Below are 20,203 nucleotides of genomic sequence, written 5' to 3' on the forward strand. Positions count from 1 at the left end.
AGATAGTAGTATGGACTGCGTACATTTTGCCCTCCTCAGACCCCACTATGTGGGAATACACTAGGTATGTTGTTGTTGTATCGACTATACCACAAGCTTGATCTCATGTGCTCCAAGTAAGCATTTGTCCACTGGTATGTTGGTGAATGTATGGAGGAAGGCGAGTTCTCAGAGGGCTCGTGAGGATCTTGTAGCCCGTCAGAAAGACTACAAGGAAGTTGGAACCGCCTAGATCCCACTTGCGAGATTAAACTGGATATATTATTGTCATTGTTGCGACGCTCACTACGTTTTTTTGCGTAGCCTTGTGCTTTCTCTCATTGAACGAAAAAACCAAATGCATTTGTCAATCATCAAATGTGTGTTACTATTCAAATCATTATTGCAAGCTAAGAGTATAATCTAGTGTTCGATATCCATTTTAAAGCTCCATTGATTTGAATTCGTGTTAGAATATCCCACTTCCGTGAAACATTTCGCTAATAATGAAGAGAAATTTATTATCTGCATCATAATCTATGATGGTAAATTATTACTGTTAGATATTGTATCAAATGATATCAATTGTTCATAGTAAGTTACTTAGTAACTATGTAAGTCAATTGTCCACAATATTCCTTAGAAAAAAACATTTATTCAGGGAATATAAGAAGGATATCTTGTTTTACTATAACAAATTATTTGATTTGAATATAGATATCAACATCGAAGATTCCAATTTAACTTCAATTTAGTTAAATAAAAAAGGAGCAGACAGACATCAACGACATCAGAGTGGCGCAGCGGAAGCGTGGTGGGCCCATAACCCACAGGTCCCAGGATCGAAACCTGGCTCTGATATATGCAGAGTAGCTTCTTAACAGTGCCCAAATCTCTTTTTTTACCAACTTCTTAAATTGGTCGATCATGAATTCTATGATGTTTTAAAATACAGCGGATGAAGAAAAAATAACCCTTGTTACTACTAAACCATGGGGAACTTCTTAACAGTGCCTAAATCTTTTGTTTACGAACTTCATGATGTTTTAAAATACAGCGGATGAAGAAAAGATACCCCTCATTATCGTGACAATATAAACTGATTGGTCATGAATTCTATGATGTTAAGTACTACGGATGAATAAAAAATACCCCTCTTTGTTACTAAACCATGGGGAGCTTCAACTAGTTTACTTAACTAGTTGAGTTATCGTGACAATATAAACTAATTGATCATGAATTCTATGATGTTTTTAAGTACTACGGATGAAGAAAAAGTACCCCTACTTGTGACTAAACCACGGGTAGCTTCAACTAGTTTAGTTATCGTGACAATATAAACTGATTGATCAAGAATTCTATGACGTTTTAAAATACAGCGGATGAAGAAAAAGCACCCCTCCTTGTTACTAAACCATGGGGAGCTTCTACAAGTTTATTTGACTAATTGAGTTGTCGTGACAATACCTTTCAATATCATAAATGACTACTCTTCATCGCGACACTGATAGTATATTTCACGGACACTCAAGAGATCTTCAGAAGACATTGTCAAATAAAAGACTAAGAGGCACTGCAAGCGAGCAAAGATTATACTCGACCAATATCAGAAAAGACTTCTCTTCATCACGAGACTGATCAAATATGTCGTAGACACTTGACAGATCTTCACAAGACAATGTTTAGAGACACGAGAAGCGAGCAGAGATTATGCTCAATCAACTCTAAGCTATCTTTCATCTTTTTTAAAAAGACAAAGCAAATATAGAACTTACACGAAATATGATTGGTAAAAGAAACCATTGATGAATTTTACGATAACAAAGAACACAAAGGAGGAAGATCCCAAAGAGATAAATCATCAAGATCATGAACACTCTCCATGTATTCTTGAACACCATTCACAGCATAAAGTGATGCTGATATCTGCCTTTCTACTTTCATTCTCTCAAATTCCGTATATCCCATTTCGCCTCTACTCTCATCCAAAATAGGAAAATCTAACAATTCCTGAGCATATTCAAATCCCCATGAACACGAACTCGAGCAACTCATCATATCAGGCTTATACAAGTCTTCAGTATTAGTCAGCGAGGATTCATATAGCCGATCACAACTTGTTTGAAACTCAGCACTAACCGCTATTGTCATATTCGTTGTTGTAGGCTTATATAGTTGATTTTCTTGTATTGTTATCTCATCATCATCACAAGAACTAACCACTTTTTCATGACTTTCTTGAATTTTCGCGCCAGAAACTGAATGAACTATACTACCTGTACTACATGTCGAAGAAGATTTCTTACTATCGAGAAGATTTCTGATCCGATAAGCAAGTTGAGAGTCTGAAGAAACGCGAGTAGTAACAAAGTTTGTTCGCGTGTTTGATCCACGAAGGAGACAAGCAGCTTGATCGTAAGCACGAGCAGCTTCCTCAGCAGTTTCGAAAGTTCCAAGCCACATTCTTATCTTCTTATGTGTTGTATCTTTAATCTCAGCTATCCATTTTCCAGAAGACCTTTGCCTTACACCAACAAATTTGTTACTACTACTACTACTAGTATTGTTGGTTCTTTTTCTTCCCTTGTTGAATTTGGTTGCTTTTTTCATTGAGATTTCTTCTTTATGATGATGTGTTTGGAAGTTAATTTCCATTGGAAACAAAGTTTATGTAAAAAGAAGAGGCAAGTTTGGAGTAATGAGGGTGTTTAGTTAGAGTTGTTAAAAGGTTTTTGTAGAAAGTTTTACCTACATGTCTTTGTTTTTGTTGTTGTTGTGGCTATGTATTTTATTTATACAAATGAAGCTTTGAGATAGCAACCTCTTATTTTATTGATGTTGAAAACAAAAAGGTAGTCCGGTGCACTAAAGCTCCCATTACACGTGGGGAAGGGTCAGACTACAAGAGTCTATTATGCGCAACCTTATCTTGCATTTCTGGTAGAGGTTGTTTACAAGGCTTAAAGACAAAAAAATTCGGGCTGGGCTAGAATTTTGAGTTTATATGTGTTCTGATTATAGAAAAGATAGTCCCTCTGGAAAGGTAGGGGTAAGGTTTGTGTACATTCTATCCTCCCCGGACCCCACTCGTGGGGCTACGCTGGCTATGTTGCCGTTGTAGATTATAGAGATGAAAACTTCCAGGTTGTGGCTTAATTAGTTATACATTATTAGATCTTTGACACAAATACAAAGTTTACGCCAAAGCTACTTAGTTCTGTAGAACACATTAGTTGCATAGTGGTTCCGGCCTCTACTTTGGGATATGGAGAAAACTCTTATAAGGAGCGCTATTTAATGCGGTGCAAATTTGAATTAGTCGAGCCAGTGAATACCAGATAGTTATTAAAAAGAAAAATAGTAAGCATTGAGGTATCTATAGTTAAGAAGTTGAGTTGTCTCATTTTATGTTGTTTTATTGTGTTTGTTTGGTATTAGGTAAATATTGTTCCTTTTTTTCTTATTTAAAAATTGAAAATATATTATTATATCTCAAAAGATGACTCATTCCTCTCTATTTTTTATAGTGTTTCTTTTTCTAAAACTTGATCAATGTTTTTGACTGATTTTCTACAAGATTTTTGGCTTTCAATCCAAATTTCTATTTAATTTTGATTGACCTGATTACAACAACAACATATCCGATGTAGTCTCATACATGGAGTTTGAGAAGGATAGGATATACGTAAATTTTGTTCCTACCTTTGTGAGGGAATGAGACTGTTTCTAATAAACCTTCGACTCAAATAAAATGTACACTGAAAAATCAACTTTTAGCTACTTATAAATTTCCATATTAGCAATCATGCAAAACTTTGTCAAGTTTATTAAGATGATAAACAACTTAGTTGAAAATAATGTTAGTTGAATGGTATTATAAAATTATATTGATGGAATTATTGGAAAATTTTATTAGAAACATAAGTGAGGGAAGACACTTTTATGAAATTTCATTTGGTTTATCATAGTTGGACTTAGTAAAAGGTTAGCATTATTTAAGGTCAATTAAATAATGAGAGGAAAATTACAAAGGTTAAGGAAATACTGCCACTTGGAGGCAAAATAGAGAGCTTCTTAAACAATCCAAATAACAAAAGGTTAAAATTGATTTAAAGAAAACTATTTATATTTATTATTTTTCTCAATTGATAATGTCCTAGCAATTATCTATTTGCAATGAGTTTTAATGTTCCAATTCCAACATAACATTTTTTTGGTCAAAAAAATCCAAATTTGCACTTTTGGTTGGAATGTTAACTTCAAATTGAGTCACAAGGACAAGAAGGTTGCTAATATGAAGAATTGGAAATTGATGAATGTGAGATGCCAATTATATCAAAGTTTAATTTCTATGTATTACATATCTCTTCAAGATTTCTTATATGATTTGATCAGTTATGGTTTTAATGTAAAACAATAAGTTTTAATGCTCAAGCTTTGAAAACAGTTCTCAACAGAAATTCAAGATAAGATTGTGTATAATAGACTAAACAGTTCTTGACAGAAATTCAAAATAAGATTGCGTATAATAGACTCTTGTGGTCGAATCCCGCACATAGCTGGAACTTTAGTACATCGAACTGTCCTTTCTAGATTAATACAATGACGTGTATATATAACACAAAATCATTCATTATCATAATCATTGATACCATAGTGTGGATTACTAGAGAAGATTAATGTCTTTTTCAAGTGTTGTCATAAAATAGTTTTCTATTTAATAATTAAGCCTTGTTGTATAAGATTCGTCTAAACTTTAAAAAATGCCCCATTGGGATTAGGTTACTAAAGCAACTACCTATGGTTGCTATCTTGATGTTGACCTCAACTTTTTGCTCCTCTCATTCATTTTCTTGTTTAATGAATGAACGCTCTTTAAGTGACGTCGTGTTACAATAAGTTTTAAACCTTAATGCAGATAACGAATCACTGTTCATCAATTATTACTAATTGGATCAAGGCATGGAACAACGAAGACTCTTGGGTTGAGAGAAAGTAGCCCAAGTCATGATAGAAAAGGGAAGACCGTGATGGAACATCAACAAAAAGTAGACGATACTGTGCTACGATAAGTTTTAAATCTAAATGCAGACATTGGAACACTGTTCTTCAATCATAACTAATTGGGTCAGGGCAAAGAAGAGTGAGCAAAGCCTAGAAAAGAAGGAAGCCAGTAACAACACAGACAACTGGAAGTAGAAGACTGGCCGAACATCTTGTGAAAAAACACAATTACTGACCGAACAACTACCCAGAGTAATTGCAGACCTTACCCCTAGATAGAGAGGTTTACAACAGACCCTCATTGAAGAGGTTTCCTGATATAGACCATCATTATAGGGAAATGGTGGACATAAGGATCTTGACTGAACAAACATACTGACTCGCATTCTCAAAAAGATTTCATCAAGTTGAAGGAGCTTCATACTTCCAACATCTAAAACAATTTCAAGCAACCAAGTGTATAACAAAACTATTGAATACCCAAATAAAGGAACTCCAAAATTTAACATTTATAGCAATACCAAATATAAATCCTCCAAGAAACTAAATCCACAGGGAATAGCAAGTGCTATAATGCCTAGACGAAAACAGAAACGAGAAAACAGCATAACCAAAATCTCTCTTGTAAAAGGTGCTCCAACATCAACAATCTCTTAACGATTGGCCTTCGCAACCCTTTCAATCTCATCCTTCTTCTTAATGGCATAGCTGCACAAACAAAAACCATCGACAGTAGTAAGCAATATGGTTGCACATGTCCAAAGAAAGGTATTTGAAAAAGTGCACCAATCCTGTACATATTTAGGTATGACTTAAAATAGCAAACACTCAAAATCTTTAGTCTTTTACCTATTTGAAGAACCTTTAGCAGCATTGATGAGTTCATCAGCAAGGCATTCAGCAATGGTCTTGATGTTCCTGAAAGCACTCTCACGAGCACCAGTTGTCAGCAAATAGATTGCCTGGTTAACACGGCGAAGGGGAGAAATATCCACAGCTTGACGTCTGACAACACCAGCTGAACCAATACGAGTAGCATCTTCCCTTGGCCCACTAAATGATTAAATGGAAAAAGGATAAAGCTATCAATGCAATAGATAATAGTAGGCATATAAACATATTTGGATGAAATGGTGCTTAGAAGAAGAGTCTAAAGCATCCACATTGAATGAAATTACTCACCAGAATTTAAAACATTGAAGTTGAGTACTTGCAAAAATAAACCAATTTTTTGCAAATACTGAACAAATAATTTTATATCAAAACAGGCAACAATTTGGCAAGAGCAGAACCAAGAAATCAGAAGCAGAGCCTCCTGATCCACCACCATACCCCCACAAATCACCTTTGCCAAAGAAAATGAATTAAGGGTACATCAGCTGAGCTCACCTGTTGATAACAGCATCAACAATGACTTGAATTGGGTTTTGGTCTGTCAACAAATGAATGATCTCCATTGCATGCTTAATAATGCGAACAGCCATCAGCTTCTTCCCGTTGTTCCTACCATGCATCATGAGAGAATTGGTGAGCCTCTCAACAATTGGGCACTGAGCCTTCCTGAAACGCTTGGCCTGGTATCTACCAGCTGTGTGTGGCATGTAAACTGGATGCTTGTTAGCGGTTGCTGTGATGTAATCCTCAACAGACATGTCATTGATCTACACCAGAAATTGAAACCATAGTTATTGATGACTCAAATTGTACTCAATATTTCAGCATCACTAATGGAGCTTAAAATAATACTCAAGTATAAAGGCAGATGGAGAAGAACATTCACCACAGAAAGCTATTGAGAAAAAATTCACACGTCAACTAAGAACTACTGACTCTTCGATCAATGCAGACTAGTAAAAAATAGGGCAGTGTGGAAGAAAAGATTTACATAGTTGATACCAGTTTGATAAAGGTAAGGTTCTTGTAACGTTTTAGTGCCTTCACTCAATAAAATTCACTCTTGAGCCTTTAGTCTTGTTGAAACTTTATATACCATTTAGGAAACATAGAGTTCTAGTGCTAAATAGAACAAGATAGGCAGTGATGATTCATGTCAATAGCCAATTAATAAAGATTCAGTTCTAGTATTGCTGTCTTCCCATCTACCACATTATTATCTTACTGCTTTTTTTTATATCTTATTCCATTGAGTTGAAAAAAAAGAGCAGGTAAAATATTCTAGATTGATGTATTTCATTTGAAATACCGGAAATGGCAAACCCTAGGTAGAAAATTACCACACAGACCAGTTATTCTAATTGCAAATAAAACTTTTTTTGTGAAATACAGAATATGTTAAATGAATTTGAATAACGGATAAACTCCATGAAAGGAAATGTCATGAAGAACTACAACGAGCAAGTAATACTACTGTCATACAATCAAAACAATGGACAAGTAAATGTAAGTTAATATTTAGCCTCTTAAGGCTGAAAAATATCATAAAAATCAATTTTTAACCCTACCACTCATGAAAGTTAATAAAACCTCACAAAACTACAAACAAACCAGTTTATTCTGTCTTTCAAAACATATAGATATTCCAGTAATACAAAACACAATTTTCTTCATACAAAAGAAGACAAAATGAAGTAATTAGCTCTGAATCTGGCAAAAAAAGATCAATCAGCATCTTTAACCATTTCACAAAAAACATAAGAACATCACAGATTTATATACCCAAGTACTACAAATCGCAATTTCCATCAAATAAAAAACACAAAAATGAAGTAAATTAGCTTTGAATCTAGCAAAAGAAAGAGCTATCAAGCAAATTTAAGCATATCACAGCAAAAATCTAGATAATCAAGTTCTACAAATCGCAATTTCCAACACAAAAGGAAGTGAACTAGCTTCGAATTTAGCAAAATAAAGAGCAAGTTAGCAGCTTTTAACCGTGTCACATCTAAAAGGCGAGCAAAAACAAACATATCCATTACCTACAAATCGCAATTTTCTTCGAACAAAAACACAAAATATCACAGCCAAAAAATATAACAGCAAAACTCCAAACATTCAAGCACTAAAATACACAATATTCATCATATTTAAAAACACAAAAATGAGCTAAATTATCACAAACCTAGCAAAGGAAGAAGAAATAGATAACATGAAAAGTAATTGCACCTCAACACCGTCATAACTCCAGCGGTTGAACAGCATAACATCAGTATGAACCTTACTCTCTAGGCTTCCATCAGCAGGAATAGTAGCAGCTACAACACCTGCGTCCATTTTTCTTCTTCTACTTCTCTTCCTCGCACAAATTCACCTGTATAAATCAAACACTTTAAGCAATGCGAAAGAGTTTAAACGGAGAGAAACGGCGGCGGCGGCTTACCTTAAAGGAGAAGAGTTTTGCTCTCTCGCCTGTGAGTTGCGTGCTTTGTATAAAGGAGTGGAGAATGGGAAAACCCTAGAGAATTTATAGTACAGTTTAGTGGATTAGGGTTGGGCTTATAAGGTGATTTAGCTCGGCCCAGTAAATGTTGGGCTTTTTTGTATAGGTCCAAGTCCAATACAATTATAGATGAGGCCCGTGTTTAATCAAGTTCATTTTGTTGCCATGGACAACACAAATTACGACAGTTTGAAACTTAATTATAGAAAATCTTAATATTACATAATTACTGAAAATCTCAATTTTGAATCTATCGAGATACATAATAGCTCTCAATACATCCAATAAAGATACTTTTTTTTCCTTTGTAAAGATACATTATTAGCTCTTGATACATTTTTTCGATGCTGGATCTGTCGAGATGCATAATACATTCAACGAAGATATATTTTTAATTTTATAAAGATACATAATTAACTTTCTATATATTTTTTTCCAATTTTGGATCTGTCGAGATACATAATTAACTTCCGATACATCGAACGGAGATACATAATTAGTTGAGATTTTGTAATTACTTCGTAAGGATGGAAATTTGTATAAATACGGTAAGTTAAGGTGTATATTTATGTTATTTTTTCTTTTTTAACCTTGCTTCGAATACTTCTCTTTTGAGCTAAGAATATATTGGAAACGGTTTGAGTACATCTTATCTCTCTCAGACTTCAGTCGTTATATTAGAATGAATATATTATTGTTGTTGTATTAATAACGTTCATTTTGTTGTTGTATTTTTTTTGTAACCTTGATTCGAATGCATTGTCAGAAATGACCTGCGTACATTTTATCTTTCCCATATCCATATCCCATACGCCACTTGTTAGATTAGAATGGATATGCTGTTGTAGTAGTATGAATTACTTTCATGTATTGTCGTTCAAATTGAAAATTTTGACATACAAGTTTGCAAAAATTTAGGCCCCTTTCGTCCGTAGATTGATCTTGTTATATATAGACATTATTGCGAAATTGCATTTGTTTATTAAAACAGATTCATTGTTTCGATATGAAATATAGAAATTGATTACTCCTTCAAGAGTTATGGACTTTGGACGGTTTATTGGCATGGAGAGTGTTGGTTGTTGAGAAAACACAACCTTCAAACTTCAATTGTATTTACATGTCAACCACAATACTCATGGTGGAGCCAAATTCGTATCAAAAAGTCCCACTTTAGACGTAAACTTGTTCCCAATCAAAGGCGAATACATACTCAAGGCTCTAATCTGAGACATGAAATAATTTTCTATTCTCCCAGAAGAAAACAAAACAGATTCATAAAACAAACAAGAACCATTAGTTTGCTGCCATTGATGAAAAACATTACGTATCATAAAACTTTTCCAAAATCCTGAAGTGCATCAAAATGACCAAAATCGACATGTCCAAACACACGAGACTAAGCAAACAAAAACATAGGCTATTAAATAGGGACTACATCCCAGCCAATATCAAGTATTCATCAAGGGAATTTCAATGTGTCGTTCGTAAACATTGCTCAGCGCAATCTCCTGGCCTCTCTCTCAGACTCCAACAGTGTGAGAATATCACCCTCTCTGACTGGTCCCTTGACATTTCTCATGATAAACCTGTTCTGGTCGTCAAGAAACTTAACTCTCACCTGAGTCACCTGTCCTCTGGATCCAGTACGACCCATGATTTTCACCACGACAGCATGCTTGGTACAAGATTCCATTCTGCAAACGCAGAATATACTCATAAGACATCACAATAGATAACAAATCAACAGGGTTCAAATTAAAGAATAGCAGGCAAAAGCCAAACAAACCACAATAAAACCAAGCATTCTATTTAACTTAAGAAACCAACATTCAAAAGGAACATAGTCCAACATGTCCAAATATCAAAGAATTTGATCAGACCCATGAGCGTCTATGCACCTATTACACCTCCACGACAACAGGTGTGGAACTTGGTTTAAACATATACCTTACAAAATTTTAACTATCCATCGGCCGTTGCACTGTTTAATGCTACAACAGACATAACAAATGTGAATGACATAGAGATATGCACTGGAAGTAAATACACACAACCGGATACTAAAACATAGAAGCTTCAATTATTGCAGAATCAAGTGCTACATTAAAAGTAAGGAATATACGAGCACTCATCTACACATTAGACAAAAAGACTAGACTTTACCTTTTACCACATAAAAACATTCTTATTTTCAACCAAACATTACACTAATGTAGCAAAAAAAAAAAAAAAAGAGTCTAACAACTGGTGATATGACCAACCATCACAAATGTTAGATAACCTCTATAGTTAGTCTAAATTAGATCCTTCTTTGTTAGTGAATTACCGAGTACGGTTTAGCATAAATGCGAATCTAGGATTTCTACAACAAGAGTACACCACTAAAAAAGGAAGCAAAAATTGTATTCAAGAAGAATTGATCCCTTCAATTTCCCCTTAATTTACCTCTAAATTTGCACCTGGTTTAGCTACGAGACACGTTAACACTAAGTATCTTTTTCTTGTAGCTCCATCTCCCACGCCCACAACCCCCCCAAACCCCCACCCACACGCAACCACCCATCCCCACACCCCCACACACATATATATGTATATTCTGGTAGCATGTAAATGTAGGACCATAAAAAAATCTGATCTTTCCTCCTCTCTCTCACTGATTCCCTGATTATATTCTCTATTAAAAAATCTACCACTGCTGATCTAACAGGAGCTCAACTTTCTCTTTACATACAAGTGCTATATTAAAAGTAAAGAATATACGAGCACTCATCTACACTTTTCCCGTGAAGACTTCACCTTTTACAGCATAAAGACATACTTATTTTCAACCAAACATTACACTAATGACCATAAAATTTAAGGAACTAACCTAATCAATGAGATAATTCAAAAAAAAAAAAAAAAGGTAAACAAAGATATCAAAATATTAACTTTCTACCAGAAAAAAAAAAAGGAATACTTGTTTATCAATACCTAGTTTTTGATGATCAGGCAACGTTAAATCAAAAAACAATACAAGGATGTATTAATAAATATATATTAATTAGATCAATCAACACAAATCTAAGTTGAGCTAAAATATTGAATCTTATTATAGAATTAGAAGAAAAAAGACAAATCTAAAAGAGTTACCTTTAGAGGAGAAGCGATTGTGTTGTATGCTGCTGCTTGGATGAAGAGAATGGAGATTGTTAAAACCCTACAGATTTTATACTAGGGTATCGTCAAAGGAAGGAGGTGGGCCGGGGATGTTGGCCCAGTAAATATTGGGCTTTTAGGCCCAAATCCAATGTTACAAATTTGTTTGTTAGTGACATTTGGCTAGTGTCCCCCAAAGTGGTCGATTTTGAAATTTTGTAATCTAAATGCCCAGTCTTGAATTTTTGTCCTCTAAAGTGTGTGGTCTTGAATTGTTGTTCCTGTTGAATATGTTTTAACTCTTGCAAAAAGGTCGAATTTGTTGTCAATTGATCAGGTTCAATGTCTAGAAAAAAATTCTGAGTGTCTGTCTTATGTGCAAGAGTTAGAACGTCTTTCTTACAAGCAATATACCTAAGTTCTAATTTTTATCAATTAGGCAGAATTTTTGATCAGTTGTGCAGATTCATTGTCTTGAAATATCATAAACGTTTGCCTTGTGGGCAACAGTTAGAATGTCTGCCTTGTGGATAAAATGTATTAATTGTAAACAAAAAATCAAGACCTCCCCTTATGGAGGTCATATTTGTAAGACTTTATTTATGAGGGACGAATATTAAGAGTTCAAGACCAACCAATTTTAGGATCATTTATGAACTTAACCGAAAAGAACATCTTTGTTGTTACTTGGCCAGGTTTGTTGTTTATTTACTTACGTGTAATTATAAATTCATTATACATTGTACACGTGTTGCACATTAAATTAATCGACTATTTTCAATTTAAGCAATTGAAGCAGTTATGCAGGTTAGTTCTTCTAAAATTTGAGCGATTATGTAGGTTAATTCTTCTTTTCTTCTAAGTTACAGTAAGGTTTTTAAAGATTTCCTTCATAAGTAACCTTTATCGATTCTATCGTTCCATCAATACGTAGTAAATAATGAACTAATGAATCCACTTCTCGTTGTCATTGAACCAACCAACAAAACTTAATATTCTATTTGACTAATACAATTAGAGAAATAATTGAATTTGAAAATTATCTCCAATGATTTGGTTGGATAAATCTTACAAGTTTAAACATAGAAGAATATCACAATCAGCAGAGGTAACTAATTGTTTGCTTGCAATGATATAGTTATAGCACTTTGCTTTTGAAATATTTGCTATTGATTGGGTTGGGTCATAGTATCTATAGCCTTGCTTGTTTTTTTTGACTAAATCCTGATTTCATTTTACTTTCCCCAATCGTCAAACCTGATCAGTGCTTCTTTTTCAACTTAATCCTGATTTCATTTTACTTCTCCCGATCATCAAAGCACACTTTGTTAGTGACATATTTGCTATTGATGGCGATACGTCACAATATTCATAGCCTTGCTTCTTTTTCGACTTAATCCTGATTTCATTTTACTTCTCCCGAAACCCGATCAATGCTTCTTTTTCGACTTAATCCTAATTTCATTTTACTTCTCCCAATCGTCAAACCTGATCAATGCTTGTTTTTCGACTTAATCCTGATTTCATTTCACTTCTCCCAATTGTCAAACCTGATCAATGCTTGTTTTTCGACTTAATCCTGATTTCATTTTATTTCTCCCGATCGTCAAACTGGATCAAGGCATTATGGACTCTTAACCTAAGTTGCATGGACACTTCATTTTATGCCGCATTTGTATCAGATTCTTCAAAAATAAGCTACTTTTGGAGAATCCAACACGTCCAATTGACATTTTTGAAAAGTCCAAGCAACATATCTCTCAACACATTTGTGCACGTCCAGTTGACATTTTTGAAGAGTCCGAGCAACGTATCTCTCAACAGATTTATGACAGATAAGGAACAATTTAGAAAAGATCCAAGATGATAGATGGATGATCATTCACCCAACACAAACAAATAAGAACCATTAGTTATCATCATTGATGAAAAAGCTAGCAAAATATTATCATAAAACTGTTCCAAAAACTTTGAAGTGCACCAAAATTACACGAATAAAGGTTATAAACTCGAAATCGACAGGTCCAAATTTACGAGTCTAAGCAAACAAAACCGAATACTATTAAATCCGGGGGACTAAATCTCGGCCAGTATCAAGTATTCAAGGAAATTTCGATGTGGCATTCATAAATATGCGCTCAGCGCAATCTCCTGGCCTCCCTCTCAGACTCCAACAGGGTGAGAATATCACCCTCTCTGACTGGTCCTTTGACGTTTCTCATGATAAACCTGTTCTGGTCGTCAAGAAACTTGACTCTCACCTGAGTCACCTGTCCTCTCGATCCAGTACGACCCATGATTTTCACCACGACAGCATGCTTGGTACAAGATTCCATTCTGCAAAATACACGATAATTTGTAAGTATCCATAATGGATGAAAACTTGGGGAGGGGTCGACTGAAACAATAGCAGGCGAAAGACAAACAAACCACACCAAAGAATAGCATATGGCATTCTATTCACTTAAGCAAACGATAGTACTCTAAAGCTAAGTTGCTCAAACTCTCCAAAATGTTGCCACACCCGTGTCAGATCCTTCAAAAATAGTACATTTTTGAAGAGTCCGAGCAACATAGCTCTAAAGAAAGAGCATTCAATATTAAAATGCAACAACACTCCAGCATTCACCTATTAAAGCATTTGATCAGCGGCAGAATCTAAACTAGTGCATTTGTAACATCTCAACACCTGTTACACCTCTGCGACATCGACACTTTTGAAGAGTCCGAGCAACATAGCTCTAAAGAGAATTCAATATTCAAATGCTGTTCACTCCGGCATTCACCTATTAAAGCATTAGCTCAGCAGCAGAATCAAAACTAGTTGCATTCGCAACATCTCAACACCTACTACACCTCTGCGACATCAGGTGTAACGTATGCTTCGCAAAATATCAACTATCCTTCACATTGGTTAATGCATCAAAGAGACGTAGAAACTATGCATTGGAGGAAACTAAACACCACTACACAGTAACTTAGCAGCTACCGCTATTGTAGGTTCACGTATCTTTTCCAGCCAAAGGAACTTAGATGACCGAAATAAGGCTGAGGAGAGCATCAAGTCCACATGTTTATATTTCTTTGTTACTACCTCCTGATCAATTTGCTGTAAGCAACAATTTTGCATATGCCATAATGCAAATTTTCCCGTAAGGCAATCATTTCTAATAATGTATTGAGAAATCATACAACGTAATGCATGGCAGTATGAGCTTTACAATACTACGCTGATCTATATAGCTCGGAAATGGACTAAGTTTCAACCCCTATATATTGGCTAAGAGACGCGTTAGAACTGCTTAGTTTTTTTTTTTTCTTGTGCTTTATATATATTTTAGTAACATGTAATCGTGAGACTTTCTAACGAAAAGTCATATATTGCCCTCCTCTTTTTATCCCTCATTTCTCTCCTCCGTAAAAATCTAAAGTTGAGATCGCCGGAGTCTCAACTTTCCTAGCATAGTACAACTTGTATATAAAAAGTAAAGAACCTACACCCAATCATTTATACTTCTCAAGGAACCTCAAAGTTGCACCATCAAGGCAAGAACTCATTTTACTCACACAAAGATGTCCTTATTTCAATCAAACCTGAAGGGCATCCCGGTGCACTAAGCTCCCGGTATGCGCACAATCCGGGGAAGGGCCAAACCAACAAGGATCTATTGTACGCAGCCTCACCTTACATTTCTACAAGAGGTTGTTTTCAAGGCTTGAACCCATGACCTCCTGATTACATGTGTAACACCTCGCATTTTTCGGGCTAGAAATCGAACCGTCATTCCTATGCGTATAGACCCGAACTAAATGATTCCTTATTAATATATGTGTGATGATCACTCCTATAGAGTGGACAAACCTTTGAATGTGAATTGAAGTCACAAGAATCTCCTAACTCTAAGACGAGGTGAAAACAATTCTATCGATTAAGTTTTTAGTGGACACTTCAACTTGGGTCTACTTTCGTCAACTATAACTTCTTGTATACAACGAATTAGAGGTTCTACTATATATAGAATGAAAGGTCTTCGAAATAGCTTTCCAGCGGTACCAATTTCTCCAAAATCCGAGCGAAAAGTTATGACTTTGCAAAGTGGAGTATTCCATCTAATCTGCCTTGCATCTGCTTCAGTAGATTGGAAGCAGGTCAGGGGCAGAACACACTGGTTTGATCCGCTTTGCAACTGCTTCAGCAGATCAAGGGCAGAACACACTGGTTTGATCCGCTTTGCAACTGCTTCAGCAAATTGGCCACAGATCAGGGCCAACTCCCATAACTTTATGTATATAACGAACTGGGGGGACTGCTATATATCAAATGAAAGGTCTTTGAGTCTTCTTTCCAACGCAACTGATTTTGTCCAAATCCAACATCAGAGTAAAAAGTTATGCCCAATTTACATCAGCATGTCAACTGAGGGACTGCTGCGACTTTTTTTGTTTCCTTAGGGGTATTTTAGTCTTTCCCCTCAACCTCAAAACAGATGATTTAAGGCATTATTGAGCAAAATATGTTCATTCTTCACCATTTCCTCTCAAACAAAAAGCCTAACCTCTCTTCCAAAGATCAAGAAATCAAGCCTTAAGTCCAAGATTTCCAAGGAACAAATCAAGATCCGAGTTCTACTCTTTAAACTAAGTAATTTAAGGTACGTGGGGTTTTCCTAAATTTACATGGGTATAGTAAACTCTTCTTAATCATGCTAAATATTTAGAAATCATGAATTCACAAAAAAAGTTTTGGATTTATAATTAGATTCATGCTTTTAAAGCTTTTGATGGTATTGATTTGGTCTTGAGGCCTTTCTCCCAAATTTGATTTATAACCATATATAAGTATATATCTGTATGTGTTTTGATGAGTTTGAATGATGAATTGAAAGCATGAACTACTAGAAATCCCTCTCTTGTTTACAAGCTTCTTGTTTTCGTAAGCTACGATTTATTCGAAATGCATTGTTAGAAGCATGATACAAATGTCTTATTTTTTGTTTATGACTAGATTATGGATTTGAATTGAAGAGAGGGTGTTTTACTTGATGTTAAAGCTGTTTACTAAGAAGATTGCATGTTTTGTCACAAATTTCATGACCACCACATATTTGTTGAAATGCTGAAAACAGTGATCTTCCTATAATTTGACAAATGCTTTGAAAATATGAATCTTCTTGAATTGTTTGAAGTATGGTGGTCCAAACTTTATGTTTTGAAAGAAAAGACTGTACTATGATATTTTATGGCTCACAAATATGACTTGCAAGTCTTGGTATGACGATACCAATTCAGATAATGCCATAGTAACACAGAACAGAACAAAATGCAGATTTTCTTTTAGATTTTTTAGACTTTGAACTTAGAATGCTACATGTTTAGAAAAGGCTAAAATTTGACTTAAAAGAGTTAGGTGGTTACCCAAAGAAGGCACGAGTTCAGAAAACTCTTTGCCCGAAACCGTGTTTTGCCGATACGAGTTATTATGTTCCCAAAGAGGAATTATACGTTGGCCTAGTGCCCTGTGGCATATCAGAACAAAAACTCCAACCCTTGCGGCAAACTTGGGTTGGGGGCTTGGCTGCCGAGTTAAGGGCAGATTCCATATAGCCCGTGGACTGTTAGACTTGTAGGGTGTACCACCTAACTCAGAAGTAAAATAAAGAATGGTATTGCATCTACAGAATTGTTTGAATGATCATTTGAAGTTGCCCATGTGTTTTAAATTATTTTATGCATAACGCTTTATGAAATGCTCTCACTTATGTTATATATAAAAGTACATTATTTTGGATTGCTCTGCGTACCAATACATCTGTATTGACCTCCTATATTTCAGGATTCTGAGACACAGTCCTGGGGTCCCGTTAAGCAATAGATTGACTTGTCAGAAGTTTGTAACTGGTGAGCTTCCCTTACTTCGGAAGGCCTGATTATGAAACTTGTTATTGTTATTTTATTTTGATTCATGGCCCGACTGGTTTTTTTTGTCCCAGATTCCAGACAGAAGTCAATTTTAGATGTATTAGAGATTTCGCAGATCGATGTTAGATGTTGTTAGAGGTTTATGGAGTCCATTCCAGATTGCTCAATCGAATTGTGATATTGACCATGATTCCGTATTGTTTTAATATTTCGCATTTTCCTTCACGTTATATGAAAGTGTGTATGATTGCCAGATAGAGAAGGGTGCTCGAGCCTTCACTGTTATGGATGCCCGTCACGGCTAGGGCCCCGACTCGGGTCGTGACAAACTTGGTAAACAAGAGTGAGATTTCTAGTAGTTCATGCTTTCAATTCATCATTCCAACTCATCAAAACACATATATATATATACTTATACATGATTATAAATCAAATTTGGGGGAAAGGCCTCAAGACCAAATCAATATCATCAAAAGCTTTAAAAGCATGAATCTAATTATAAATCCAAACCCTTTTTGTGAATTCATGATTTCTAAATCTTTAACATGATTAAGAAGAGATTACTACGCCCATGTAAATTTAGGAAAACCCCAGTACCTTAGATTACTTAGTTTAAAGAGTAGAACTCGGATCTTGATTTGTTCCTTGAAAATCTTCGACTTGAGGCTTGATTTCTTGATCTTTGGAAGAGAAGTTAGGGTTTTTATTTGAGAGGAAACGGTGAAGAATGAACATATTTTGCTCAATAATGTCTTAAATCTTCTGTTTTCACGTTTTGGGGTCGAGGAGAAAGACTAAAATACCCCTAAGGAAACAAAAAAGTCGCAGCAGTCCCTCAGTTGACAGGCTGACATGCTGAAGTAAATTGGGCATAAATTTTTACTTCGATGTTGGATTTGGACGAAATCAGTTGCGTTGGAAAGAAGACTCAAAGACCTTTCATTTGATATATAGCAGTCCCCCCAGTTCGTTATATACAGAAAGTTATGGTCGATGGAAGTTGACCCTGATCTATGGCCAATCTGCTCTCAATCTGCTGAAGCAGTTGCAAAGCAGATCAAACCAGTGTGTTCTGCCCCTGACCTGTGGTCAAACTGCTTCCAATCTGCTGAAGCAGATGCAAGGCAGATTGGATGGAATACTCCACTTTGCAAAGTCATAACTTTTCGCTCGGGCGTCGGATTTCGGAGAAATTGGTACCGTTGGAAAGCTATTTCGAAGACCTTTCATTCTATATATAGTAGGCCCTCTAATTCGTTGTATACAAGAAGTTATAGTCGTCGAAAGTTGACCCAAGTTGAAGTGTTCACTAAAAACTTATTCGATAGAATTGTTTTCAACTCGTCTTAGAGTAAGGGGATTCTTGTGACCTCAATTCATATTCAAAGGTTTTCCCACACTATAGGAGTGATCATCACACATATATTAATAAGGAATCATTTAGTTCGGATATATACGCATAGGAGCGACGGTTTGATTTCCAACCCGAAAAATGCGGGGTGTTACAACATGACAACAACTTTACCAATTACTCTAAGGCTCCCCTTCCACACCTTCAAACCTAATAGCCCTAAATATTTAAGCCATTAATCCCAAACAATTAGATAATTCTAACAAAACAACACAATGACCACCCAAGGGCGCGCCGCACGTCTAATGGTAAATGAAGTAGGTTGGACACCATAAGGTCTCAAGCTTAATTTCAAGCAAAGACAAAACATTAGATAATTTCTTCCTATCTGTTCTAACCCTGATAGACAGAGTAATTCCCGCTTCATTTTAATTAGAGATGTATTTTACTAATTTAACTTTATTAATGATATATTCAAACTCTAAATTGGACTAGTACCGCTCTATACAGTTATTTAATATCAAGGATAGAAAGGAAAAAATATAATAAAATTTTCTTGATTTTTTAGTACTAGGCCAAGTAAGTATGTGGTACTAGCTAATGGAAGGTGTGGCAAGTATTACATGCAATTAGTCGAGGCACAAACGGACTCAGACACCACGCTTATTAATTGAAAAAAAATAAAAAAATAATGACTTAAATACACATGTTATCTAATTAATTCAGAAAAAAGAAAACCAATAACAATCCATGATTAAATCAATCATATATATCTAAGTTGAGCTAAAACATCAAGTCATAGTAAAAATAACAATTAATTAATTCAAATTTAAAAGAAAAAGCTAACCTTGAAAGCTGCTATGACGGCTGAAGAAAAAGCTCAAGCAGCACTAACGTATTTTGAAATAAAACCCTAAGGAAAGTATAATATTTATATATTAAAGCTCATTAAAATTACTTTTGTATCCCTAATCATAGTCAATAATGGAGATTGATTAATTAATTAACTAATAGAATTATGTTCAAATACATAAAAATGCTAAAAATATATCAATATTAATTAAGTACTTCATTTATTCACTTTTACTCGTTGCTGATTTGTTTCTCGAGGTCAAACTGTATGAAATTTAACCTATCATTTTAAAATGTAATTTTTCTCATCATATTAATACGAGAAAGATTGCAATTATAGTATTTTTGTATAGTTTTCAACCATTTAATTTTAAATTTTAAATTTTAAATTAATTTACTTTAATTTAACTTTGAAATTTAGTCAAATTAATCTCGAAAAGAGAAACATTGACGAATAAAAATGAACGGAGGGAGTACTACATATGAATTATCTCAAATTAGATATTTTAGTATATATACATGAAAGTCGAAACTCTCTATAACGGCATTCTATGTTGGAA

General features: G+C 35.0%; 4 protein-coding genes, 1 long non-coding RNA gene and 1 other non-coding gene across 7 annotated transcripts; 2 read left to right on the forward strand and 4 right to left on the reverse strand.

Annotated features, from left to right (window-relative positions):
* The first annotated feature begins 768 nt into the window (after positions 1–768).
* Positions 769–840, forward strand: TRNAM-CAU. Its single transcript has one exon. It is a non-coding gene; the product is annotated as a tRNA-Met (tRNA).
* A 745-nt stretch (positions 841–1,585) lies between these two features.
* Positions 1,586–5,194, reverse strand: LOC107845187 (ethylene-responsive transcription factor ERN1-like). The gene has a single exon (XM_047397548.1). The coding sequence runs from the start codon at positions 2,632–2,634 to the stop codon at positions 1,792–1,794; it is 843 nt and encodes a 280-aa protein (XP_047253504.1). The 5' UTR covers positions 2,635–5,194; the 3' UTR covers positions 1,586–1,791.
* A 266-nt stretch (positions 5,195–5,460) lies between these two features.
* LOC107843987 (40S ribosomal protein S5) lies at positions 5,461–8,471 on the reverse strand. Of its 2 annotated transcripts, XM_016688439.2 has the most exons (5): positions 8,321–8,471; positions 8,107–8,251; positions 6,373–6,644; positions 5,833–6,036; positions 5,469–5,691 (listed from the first exon to the last, which is right to left on the reverse strand). In XM_016688439.2, the coding sequence occupies exons 2-5, from the start codon at positions 8,212–8,214 to the stop codon at positions 5,637–5,639; spliced, it is 639 nt and encodes a 212-aa protein (XP_016543925.1). In that variant the 5' UTR covers positions 8,215–8,251; positions 8,321–8,471; the 3' UTR covers positions 5,469–5,636.
* A 1,187-nt stretch (positions 8,472–9,658) lies between these two features.
* LOC107843986 (40S ribosomal protein S28) lies at positions 9,659–10,077 on the reverse strand. Its single transcript, XM_016688438.2, has one exon. The coding sequence runs from the start codon at positions 10,074–10,076 to the stop codon at positions 9,879–9,881; it is 198 nt and encodes a 65-aa protein (XP_016543924.1). The 5' UTR covers position 10,077; the 3' UTR covers positions 9,659–9,878.
* Positions 10,078–13,421: 3,344 nt separating this feature from the next.
* Positions 13,422–13,858, reverse strand: LOC107843985 (40S ribosomal protein S28). Its single transcript, XM_016688437.2, has one exon. The coding sequence runs from the start codon at positions 13,855–13,857 to the stop codon at positions 13,660–13,662; it is 198 nt and encodes a 65-aa protein (XP_016543923.1). The 5' UTR covers position 13,858; the 3' UTR covers positions 13,422–13,659.
* Positions 13,859–16,049: 2,191 nt separating this feature from the next.
* Positions 16,050–17,655, forward strand: LOC124887686. Its single transcript, XR_007045541.1, has 2 exons — positions 16,050–16,173; positions 17,355–17,655. It is a non-coding gene; the product is annotated as an uncharacterized LOC124887686 (long non-coding RNA).
* The last annotated feature ends 2,548 nt before the right edge of the window (positions 17,656–20,203 follow it).

The sequence above is a fragment of the Capsicum annuum genome, chromosome 10 (assembly GCF_002878395.1).
Source record: "Capsicum annuum cultivar UCD-10X-F1 chromosome 10, UCD10Xv1.1, whole genome shotgun sequence".
NCBI lineage: Eukaryota > Viridiplantae > Streptophyta > Magnoliopsida > Solanales > Solanaceae > Capsicum > Capsicum annuum.